General features: G+C 61.2%; 5 protein-coding genes across 5 annotated transcripts; all 5 read left to right on the top strand.

The window, feature by feature from the left end:
- Window positions 1–678: 678 nt before the first annotated feature.
- Window positions 679–1,647, top strand: LSCM1_01318 (uncharacterized protein; the record flags this gene model as incomplete). The annotated part of the gene is made up of 1 exon (XM_067318940.1): window positions 679–1,647. The coding sequence occupies one exon, from the start codon at window positions 679–681 to the stop codon at window positions 1,645–1,647; it is 969 nt and encodes a 322-aa protein (XP_067176219.1).
- A 628-nt stretch (window positions 1,648–2,275) lies between these two features.
- Window positions 2,276–3,646, top strand: LSCM1_01317 (uncharacterized protein; the record flags this gene model as incomplete). The annotated part of the gene is made up of 1 exon (XM_067318939.1): window positions 2,276–3,646. The coding sequence occupies one exon, from the start codon at window positions 2,276–2,278 to the stop codon at window positions 3,644–3,646; it is 1,371 nt and encodes a 456-aa protein (XP_067176218.1).
- A 718-nt stretch (window positions 3,647–4,364) lies between these two features.
- Window positions 4,365–6,743, top strand: LSCM1_01316 (uncharacterized protein; the record flags this gene model as incomplete). The annotated part of the gene is made up of 1 exon (XM_067318938.1): window positions 4,365–6,743. The coding sequence occupies one exon, from the start codon at window positions 4,365–4,367 to the stop codon at window positions 6,741–6,743; it is 2,379 nt and encodes a 792-aa protein (XP_067176217.1).
- A 537-nt stretch (window positions 6,744–7,280) lies between these two features.
- On the top strand, window positions 7,281–7,664 carry LSCM1_01315 (uncharacterized protein; the record flags this gene model as incomplete). The annotated part of the gene is made up of 1 exon (XM_067318937.1): window positions 7,281–7,664. One exon carries the CDS (start codon window positions 7,281–7,283, stop codon window positions 7,662–7,664), a length of 384 nt encoding a protein of 127 aa, XP_067176216.1.
- A 475-nt stretch (window positions 7,665–8,139) lies between these two features.
- Window positions 8,140–10,473, top strand: LSCM1_01314 (uncharacterized protein; the record flags this gene model as incomplete). Its single annotated transcript, XM_067318936.1, has 1 exon — window positions 8,140–10,473. One exon carries the CDS (start codon window positions 8,140–8,142, stop codon window positions 10,471–10,473), a length of 2,334 nt encoding a protein of 777 aa, XP_067176215.1.
- Between the last annotated feature and the right edge of the window lie 157 nt (window positions 10,474–10,630).

The raw sequence follows: 10,630 nt of genomic DNA, 5'->3' as shown, positions 1-10,630 counted from the left end.
TCTCTCTTGTGGTTAAGCGGCTGGAGACATGTCGAGAGTTTAACGTGGCGGCTCTCCTTGTTGGCTGTGCCCGCGCGTTCTGTGGCGCGGCCTGACGCGTGGGCCGCGCCCCCGGCGTGGGCGTGCGTATGTGCCGCTTTATGGATGCGCAAGTGGCGCACTTTGATCCCTCCTAAGTTTCCAAAATAAAAAATATCGCGTGTGCTCTGCGGAGATCCTCCTCGTTGCCCCTGTTACATGCAGGCTGCAGCGTTGTCGTGAAGACCGCGCGTAGGCGACGTGCGCACGACACCCAGGCACACATCATCGCTGCGATCCCCTCCCTTTGCGGGCTTTGTTCTCCCCCTCCTCTCCTACAACACACACGCGCACACGTTGTCCTGTCCCCATCCCCCTCACCCTCTGCGCGTCCCACTGCCTCTCGGCGTACTTCACTGAATCGAATGCGGCGTTTGTTTTGTCCTCTGTCACGCCTCTCTTCCCCCTCAAGTGGCATTCAGCGAGACGGATGGCACGAGGGGCGTTGACTGCATCCGCGCGCCTACCTGCTGCCTCCCTTGGTGACACCTCCTCAGCTTAAGCGCATCCCTATCATCGTGGCGCATCCAACGGCGCAGACTCTGTCTCTCTCTCTGTTGCTCTCTCGCGCGCGCAACCCCTTCATCGGGAGTCCGTCGGATGAAGAAGAGAGGCGACGGTATCAGTAAGGAGCTTTCACACTCCCTCTACCGTCGAGTTCTCAAGGTGGTCTCCGTCGCAGGGCAGTCCCCCCTGCGGCGCATGGCGCTGCTGCAGTGGATCGAATTTGCGCCCCCGCAGGTCTGCATCGCCCCGGGAGATGAGCCGCGCCAAGTTGCCCGGCGCTCCTTCGAGGCACCGTACACTCCGGCCGCGGTGGCGAACGCCTTCACCTTTCTCAAAGAGGCCCGCGACTCCCTCTTTGTGATCCGAGTACTGGCAGAGTGGGAGAGGCTCGAGGGGCAGGGCCACTGGGACCTCTGCGACGGAACGGCCCTCATGAGCGCCGCACTTCACAGCGCGCGCGTCGGGTGTGACTCACAGCAGGCCTTGGAGAGGCGCATCAAGGACTATCAGGTAGGCATCCGATCGTGCGTGCAGAGGATCGCTTACACGGTGCAGGAGCGGTTGGAGGTACGCTCGCTCAAGGCAGGGCACGCGAAGCACCTCAACACCTTTATAGAGCTTGTCCGTGAGGCAGGCGCGCTCGAGCGACGCGAAGTGAAGCCGGAGGACTTCAGCCTCGTCTCGCTGTTGCAAAACCGCTGCGCGTCGGAGTGCATTCTCAACATCATCGTCCTCTGTGTGCTGAGGTCTATCGGCATTCACAGCACCCTAGTGGGCGCTGACCTGTCCTTTCGCTGGGTGCGGGTGACGCCGCCCCGAAACGCACCAGCTGTCTTCGCCTCCTGGACCTACGGGGCCATGCGGCGGAGGGAAGTCGAGCAGCTCATTCGAACCGCTGACAGGCAGTGGCACCGCCCTGTACTACGGGACACCTTGCAGCGAAAGAGTGTCCTCTGCGCGCTTCTGCGGCGCCAGCTGGAATCTATCCCACGCCCTCTCGATGCGGGTGCCACGACGATGGAGTCCGCCTGCAAGGCACAGATTTTGTTTCTTCTCTCCTGACCGCGTGCGTGTGTATGTGGGGGACGGGGCCGGAGGAGGGGCGAATGGTGCCCACTGGCTCTGCTGGAGCCGATGGACCGATGGCCCTCACCCCATGCGCGCATCCCAACTGTGTCAGACAAAGAGAGAGGCAAGGCGCCTTTGACGCACAACAACACACACGCGCGCAATAGACAAGCAGAAAGACAGGAGCAACAAACACACAACGCGGGCCACTCAGCGTGTTCAGCGACTGCTCTTCCTGAGACCGAAGCGGCGAATATCGCTGAGGGAGCGAATGGGCTGTCACCGTTTTTCAGTATGGCGCCGCAACTTAGCAACGTGCGCTGTGCTGTGGGGGACGCCTCCCTCACGCAGCTCTCGCCGAAGCACACACACACACACACACAAACACAAACACAAACCAGCGCATAAGTTGTGCGTGACCGCTGCTGCTCCACCAAATCACCACTGGCGCGCCCTTCTTGTTCCAATCTGGCTTTCTGCTGCTCCAATCTCGCCTACCTAATACACACGCACGCCTTCATGCACAGAAGCACTGCCACTCACCCCGCCTTCTCTTCGCCGGTCACTTGTGCCCCCTTCCTCTCCCCCGTCAGCGTGTGTCTGAAGCCCGTTGTCCCTCTCCATGATGGCCGAAATCAAAGTGAAGTGGGGTAAGGAGAACTTCACCGTAGACGTGGACTTGGGCAGCACCGTGGGCTCGTTCAAGGAGACGCTCAAGGCTAAGACCGGTGTGCCGGTGGAGAAGCAGAAACTCATGGGCCTGAAACCCGCCATGAGTAACGATGACGCAACGCTCAGCGCCGCCGGCCTCATGGATGGGAAAACGGTCATGCTGATTGGGTCCGCAGAGAGCGCTGCGGCGCTGCCCACCATACAGGAGGCTGTTGTGGAAACGAACGAGGCTGGCGGCTTTATGCCGGGCTCCACTACCTCCAACGGTTTCAAGAACATCGCCAACACGTGCTACCTGAATGCGGCTCTGCAGATGATACGGAGTGTCCCGCAGATTCGTGAAGTGCTCCAGGCTTACCGCGGGGACAACCTACTGCTGCGCCAGCTCGGTGCCGTGCTGCAGGCGATTGAGAGCACTACGGAGCCGGTGATACCGCTCCAGCTCTGGACGATGCTGGTGCAGACGAATCCAACGTTTGGCGAGCGCGACGAGCACGGTGGCCTCATGCAGCAGGACTCGCAGGAGGTGCTGAATATGCTGCTCCAGGCCGTGAGCTCCGTGCTGCCCGAAAAATACGCGCACCTTTTTCAGGGAAAGTTGCACCAGACCCTCACCTGCATCGATGACCCGGCTGACAAAGGCAGGGAGTCCGAAGTCCCCTTCACGATGCTGTCCTGCAACATCACGGGTGAGGTGCAGACACTGGAGGCAGGCCTCGAGCGCGCCTTCGATGAGCGGTTCACAGCACCATGCGAGGCACTGCAGAAAGATGCCGCCCAGTTCACCCGCATCAGCAAGTTGAGCGAAGCGCCGGAGTTCATTTTTGTCCATATGGTACGCTTCTCCTGGCGCGGCGACATTCAAAAAAAGGCGAAGATTCTGAAGCCGATCACGTTTCCCGTCATCCTCGATATCAGCATCGTCTCCTCCGAAGCGCTCAAGGCCGCAGAAAAGCCGGGGCGCGAACTTATACGAGCACGGCGCGATAAGGAGCTGGAGCGGCGTCGCCGCCCCCGCACGGAGGCGCTGTCGCCAGAGGACAAAGCGGAGGAGAAAGTACCCCTCGTCCTCCAGAACGAGAGCGGCTACTACGAGCTGTGCGGTGTCATCTCGCACAAGGGCCGCAGCGCGGACGGCGGCCACTACGTCTACTGGGGGAGAAAGTCCAACGCGTGGCTCATCTACGATGACGATCGCGTGGCGGCGGTCTCGGAGGAGGACGTGAAGCGGCTGCGTGGTGTCGGGGAAGCGCACATTGCCTACGTCCTGCTCTATCGCAGTCGTGATCCTGTCACAGGAAAGCCTGCCATTCCTCTTTAGAGTCCGCTGTGGCCCTCGCAACGTGCGCTCACTGCCGCACACACTCCAGCTCGGAACAAAGCAAAGAGAGCGGGGAGATGGGTAAGGGCACATCTCGCCTCGATGTGCGCGGGGGGCGAAAAAAGGGTGACTAGGCGCGCCGGGCCTGTTTTCTTCTTTATGTGCACCGCAAGCCCATCGGACTTCCGTCCTCCTCCCTTTGAGTCCACGGACCGGCCACTGCTGAGGTATCACCATCGTCCACGAGAGCATCTCTGCGCACAATCTCGTGGAGCTCACTCTTCTCATGGGCGGCAACCATCTCTTCTTGCGCTCTCGTGCCGCCTCCCTACACCCTGTAACCACCTCCACATTCAACAAGGGAAGCCGGGGGCCAACGGAAGAACCTCTGAGTTGGCCACCGCGATGCTTCGACAGCGAACATTGTGCCTAACTTTCACTCGCCCTCTCTCCTTCACCTCCCCCTCTTCAGCCCTCCGCTGTGGCAGGCTATCCTAACCGCACACCCCAGTAGAAGACGAGACTACAGCAGGATCGCGTGGTAGCCATCGACTGTCTCACGCGCGAGCTCGGCAGTGCCGCTTCTCTTGTTCAGTGTGCTACGCGTACTACGCAAAGACGCGCACGCTGAATGTCGTGACTTCACCCGTTTCACCATCCACCTCCCTCCCTTTAGTACCCTCACTGGCACGTCCGCCGCCTGCCTCTCTCTCGCACGATGAACAAGTCTTCCCCACGCGTCAAGCGCTTCGACGATGTGGACTCCGATAGCGACTTCGAGTTCGATGAAGCCCCGCCCCGAAAGTTGATGCCGACGCTGAGCTTTAAGTCCGTCACCGCGACCGACGACTCGGACAGTATCGCTTTCGAGTTTGACAACGATCGCTCGCAGCACACGGACACGACCGCTGCGCCGGCCGACAGCCGTCCGAGTGAATCAGCGCCACCCACAGCGCACCCCGCACCGTCGCCGACAGCAGCGCCGAAGCTGCCGTTCTCCGTGACCGATACCCAGAGCACTCCCCTTTCGGAAACAGAGCGGCCACTTCAGCAGCGGAACTCATCTTCGCCGGCATTTCAAGTCTCACCTACACCGATGAAGCGCCCCTCGCCTGCAAACGTGCCGTTTCAGCCTACCCCGCTCGTCAAGAGAGGCGAGGGCCCCGTGTCCCCCCCAACGATGGCGTTCTCCCACGTCGCGGCGGATACGCTGCGCGCGGATGCGGCGCAAGGTCTCGACGATGCCCAGGAAGATCAGGCGAGCGACGACTTTGTGCAGCACGTACTGCCGCTTCCACCACGCCAGGCAGCTGCAACAGCCCCGCGGCCTCCGGTCCCTGGGACGTCAAAAATGTGGGCAGACAGCATCAGCGATGTGACAGAAACCTCGCGGTTGCGGACGTCTGTAGCAGATAATGCGACTGACGAGCTCCTCGTTCGCGCGCAGCTGCGACTAGAGGAGCGGCGGCGCATGAACCTGACGAGTCAGCGAGGCAGCCGCCAGCTCAGCCCCATACGAGGCTCCGCAACGCCGCCTATGAAAGCGATGTTCCGCGAGAGCGCGCCGTTGCATTCGATGAATAGCATCTCGCCCAGCGCGTCTGCTGACCCTCGTATAAGACGCTTGTTGCAGGAGAACGCACGCCTGCAAGACGAGGTGGCCTTTCTCGGCCGTGAGAATCAAAAGATGCGGGCTGCGCAGAGCAGTGCCGAGGCGTCGGAGGCAGTGCGCCTGCAGCTCACCGTTGACATGCTTCGCAAGGAGCTAGAGAACCAGCAGCTCGGGCTCCAGCGCACGCTCGATGCGAATGCAGCGGAAATGAAGGAGGCGCAACGGCAGATGGAGGAGGCGGCGGAGCAGTGCGAGGGCTTCCAGTCCGCTGCGGAGCAGTACAAACAGCTCTACAGCGGAAAGCAACGAGAGATGGAAAAGGTAAAGACGCAGTTGCAGTCGCTCCTCTACGACATCAACGCGATGGAGCAGCGCCAACGCTCCATGGAGGCCGAGTGCGCGGATAAGGTGGCCAGTGAGCGGGAGAGGGCGGAGCGGGCCGTGACGCTGGTAGAGGAGGTGAAGCGGCAGCGCGACCACCTGCAGTTTCTCAACACGCAACTGCAAAATGAGGTGGCGGTGGCAGTGGAAGCGAAGCGCCAGGCTGTGGACCAGGCAGCTGGCGCCAACGATAGCGCTCGCCGAGACCGCGCCGAGTACGAGCAGCGCATCGCACAGCTGCAAGAGGACATGGCGCAGATGAAGAAGGCATTGGCGGACAAGCTGCGTGCACAAGAAGCCCAGCTGCGCGAGGCGCAGCAGGCTCAGGCAGTGCTGCAGGAGCGGATGAAGGAGCAGGTCGAGGAGCACCAGCGCGAGGCGGAGCGCAGCCGCCGCACGTTGGAGGAGACCAGAGAGGATCACAGGCGTGTGCTTCAGCAGGAAAAGATGCGACGAGCCGAGATAGAGGAACGCCTCTGCCGACAAGAGGAGGAAGGGCGCTCCGCGCAGCTACGATACACGGCCTCACTGAGCGCCGAGGCAGAGAGCCGCGTGCGCAAGCTGCGTGAGGAGATGCAGGCGGAACGCCTTGCCAAGGAGGTGGCGGAGCGGGAGGCGGCACGGCTTGCGACGGAGGTGGAACAGCTGCGCGAATCCGTCAGCTACTATCAGCTGGAAAGTCAGCGCATGTCGGCGAGTTTCGCGCAGTCGGAGCAGCTGCGCGAGAAAGCTGAGTGGCAGTGTGTGTCGCTCACTCACACGCTGGAGGATATGATGGCGCAGGAGGAGGCGCACGCGCGGGAGATTAGGCAGCTGCAAGAGACCGTTGCTGCATCCACGCCATGGGGCGCTGGTATCGCTGTCAGCGGTGGTGCCGACGCCGCTGGTATTGTGAGCGACTTGCAGCAGCTCTCCGACGAAAATGAGCGCCTCACGAGCGAGTGTTCACGGATCGCGAGCGAGCGGGATACACTGATTGAAGAGAACGGACGTATCGCTGAGGAGCTGCTCAGGTGGAAGCGCGAAGTGCGGCAGTACGTAGCATCACACGCGCGCTCTACCTCCTCGCAGCGCGGCCCAGTAACCGCGGTACCGACGGGATAGCTGCTCCCCTCGATGCTGTGGTGTGGGCTCCCCGCGTGTTGGGATTGGCTGCGATGGCGTTGGGCGTTCACTGCTCGTTGTGCTTTCCGCTCTCTCTCTCTCTTGCCTGCTGTATGCGTTCACGCGTCGTATCGGGGCGATTCGTGGTTGCCGTGTGAGCCGTAGAATTGGCCGGTGCGCTATGGTGTTGGGTCTCTTGTGTTGACATGTACCCGTGTCTTCTGTTCCGATGCGATGGCTCCTGCACGAAATCTATGAAGCGCTATGAGGCCCAGGCGTGAGAGACCAAAGAAGCTGCCCCCGTGTGAACGTTGACGGTGTCGATAAAGAGCTGAGCCACACCTTCCTGTCGCACCCTTTCCTCATGTTGCACCCATCCTCTTCCTCCCTTCCAATGCCCTTCGGTTTTTCTCTCCCCGAATCTTTTTGCTTCACGCGCACTCGTCCTCATACGAGCGCCGCGGCGACAAGGAAGCTGCAGACGCGCGGCTCCGTATCGCGCACTCCCGCTGTACTCTGTATTAGACGCCCATCACCATGCTGCGGCGCGTTGGACTGTTGCTCGCGAAGCCAAAGGTGCCACCGCGCCGGTCGACGGTTCACGCCACGAGTAACTGCAAGCATGGCAAAGAGCGCTTTGATCTGCTCCACGCGTTGCAGAAGGACCGCCAGCGTATTGAGCGCAACCGCACGCTGCCGTGGCGTGAGAGGCTCGTTCAGCTCCGCGTTTACCCCTGGAAGCTATTTCTCAGCTTCATGATGCTCTGGTCCTCGCTGGGGATGTACGCAGTGCCGTACCTCAAAGGCATGAAGGCCGGCGAGCTCCCCTCCATTGGCCAGGGAAGGCCGATTCCGGCAGAGGTGCGGGCGAAGGCCACGCCCACACCGCAGTTTGCGCATTGGAAGGAGCGGGGGCCGTAGTCGGCACCCCTCGCCGCTTCTGCGGGTGCTCATCTCTGCTATTCCTCCTCTCTTTGGCCAGTCTGCCCTCTTTTTGGCGCACGCCCACTCTCCCTGCGGTCACAGCAGGCGGGGGCTTTTCGCGAGCGAACGTCGCATTGGATGCTGCCGTCTTCTCGGTGCGTGTCCTCTCTCCCCTTCTCATGCACACGCATACACCACTGTTGATGCTGCCGTGCGCAGCACCCGCCTCCTCTGCTGCGACTGCCAATCTTTTCCCCTCCCTTCCTTCTTCATGGTCACGCTTCCTCCCCCCTCTTCCCGTCTCTCAACGCCACTTCGGCGCTTTGATCAGCAGTGAAATGCACTACTGATGGCAGTCTCTCTTCGACACGCACCCACGTCATCCCTTTTCTGCCTTACCCCTCCGCGCCATCACACAAATTTTCCCTGCCTGCAGACGCGCCGCCTTTCTCCAGCGGTGCGCTGCAGGGTCATGATCGCGCTCCTCTCTCTCGGACTGTGCGGGCTGCTCTTCCTTGCGGTGGGCAGGGCCCAAGATGCCGCGCTGCTCGTCCCCAATAGTACGAGTCACTGCTACCCTGGCATCAATCTCGCCTGGTCAGCGCGGGTGGGCAGCAGTGTATACGCCACGCCGCGCGTCGTGGATCTCGCGCAAGATGGTCATAAGGAAGTGCTCATCCCCACCTTCTCCCAGTTCCTGGAGGCGCTGGACGGCGTGACAGGGGAGGACATCCCTGGCTTTCCCTTCATGCATCCTCGCATGAAAACGTACGCGAGCCCGCTTCCCGTCGACCTGAACGGGGACGGTCAGGTGGACTGGTTGGTGGCCCTGTACACTGGAGAGCTCGTCATATTCGGCTCTGACGGCAAGGTTCAGGGCTACCTGCAAGTACCTCCGCTCGCTATGAAGAAGAACTGGGTGAAGGACAACGTGCTGCCTCAGGAAGCGGCCACCGTCCGCCCTGGCACACCACTGAAAAGCGCGACTGTTCTAGAGGACATTTTGAGAGCGCGCCACATGGATGACCTGACGATTACCCCCGACGAGGTACTGCAGCAGCAGCGTCGCCATCGACTAGCTCAACGGCACCACACCCCGACACGGGCGATGGCCGTGGACGATGATGATGAGATCCACGCAAGGGACAACCTGGAGGCTTGGATCGACGATGATGTGATCGACATCGACGACGAGGATACGTCGCATCTGTGGAGGGAGACGGAGGCAGAGGTGGGTCCAAACAGCCACCTCAGTCCGGAAGCGCGCGCCTCCCTCGACCTTCTCTTTCACCCAGAACTCTACCGCACCACAGTGCTGGCTAAAGAATGGGGAGAGACGACCTTCCAAGGCCGCAACCTGCGGCAAGCAACCGACATTGTCCTCAGTGAGGATGAGATCCAGGTGGACGCCCACATCCTTTCCACCCCGGTGGTGGCCGATGTGGACCAGAACGGCGACTTGGATGTGATTGTGCACGTCAGCTACTTCTTCAGCGAGGATGCTGTGACCAAGCAGCCGGAGCGGTTTGCCGGCGGGGTCGACCCTGACGACTTTGTGGCCACGGCGGTGGTCTGCCTGAACCTCATCACGGGTGAGACGCGATGGGCCCGCGTGCTGCACGCGTCGACCAAAAGAAGTGCCAAGGCCGCCTACGCCCTGAGCACCCCACTCGTCATCAACGCCGACGAAGCGCGGTCGATGGAGGTGTTTGTCAGCACATCGCTCGGCTTTGTGTTTGGCTTCGGCGCCGATGGGAATGTTTTGGATGGGTGGCCCGTTCTCCTCGGACCCCTCTCCGCCAGCCCGACAGCGGAGGACACCACAGGCGACGGCACCCTCGACATCTGCATCGGTGACACCGAGGGCAAAGTGCGGTGCTACAACGCCTCTGGCTCTGTCATGTGGGAGAAGGATGTAATCGGCGGCGTCGCCGACCGTCTCACCTTCGGCGACGTCGACGGCGACGGCACCGTCGACGTCGTCTTTGGCACTACCTCGGGGCTCATCTATGCATTGCGCGGCGCCAATGGCACAGTGCTGCCCTCCTTCCCTATCGTGACGGGCGGCTCTATTGTGGCACCGGTGCTGCTGCTGAACCTCAACGGCATGATGTTCAGCAATGGCCTCGATATCGTGGTGCCGTCGCACAACGGCCGCGTGTACCTCGTGCAAAGCTCTTCTGGCTGTGTCGAGACGATCGACATCGACGAGAAATCCTCGTCCATGGTGCTCGCCGATGACGTCTTGGGCAACGGGCAGATGAGCCTGGTCGTGACCACCATCAATGGTGGCGTCTACGTCTTTGAGACGTCCACACCGTACACCCCCATGAACGCCTGGCCCAGCAAAACAAAGGGTGTCAATGGCGCAAGCGCGAGTGCAGACTACGTTGGCGTCTTCATCTCCCCCAACTTCCGCGCTTTCCGCGATATTCGCGGCGACACGTTCAACATTGAGTTCACCATCTATGACTCACGGCCGGCTGCCACGAGCCGCAGCTACGCGGTCGACATCACCGTAGGCACCCGCATCCTTCTCTACCGCAAGCGTTTCAGCACGCCGGGGACCCACATTGTGAAGTTGCGTGCCCCACTGGAGAGAGTGCACTCGTCGCTGAACGTCGTTCTCACACTGCCGAACGGACAGTCATTCACCGACTCCATTGCCCTCAGCTTCAACATGCACTTCATGCACGCCATCAAGTATACGCTCATTGTGCCCTTCTTGGCGGTGTCAGCAGCGCTGATGCTCGTGCACAAGCGCCACGAAGTCGCCGAGCCAGAGACGACACATTACCTCTTTTAGGAGAGGCGCGGCACTTCGCTAACAAATGGATGTGCGTGTGGGCACGTGTGTCGTCGTCGTCGTACCCCATTGGCCCTCTGGGTGCGTATGTGTGCGCCGAACCGTTTGTTTCCTCTCTCCGAATCCCGATGAATGACGACTTTACCGCGCGCCGCGC

The sequence above is a fragment of the Leishmania martiniquensis genome, chromosome 31, assembly GCF_017916325.1.
Source record: "Leishmania martiniquensis isolate LSCM1 chromosome 31, whole genome shotgun sequence".
NCBI lineage: Eukaryota > Euglenozoa > Kinetoplastea > Trypanosomatida > Trypanosomatidae > Leishmania > Leishmania martiniquensis.
Note: the sequence above shows the minus strand (reverse complement) of the source record. Positions and strands in the feature narration are given on the sequence as shown.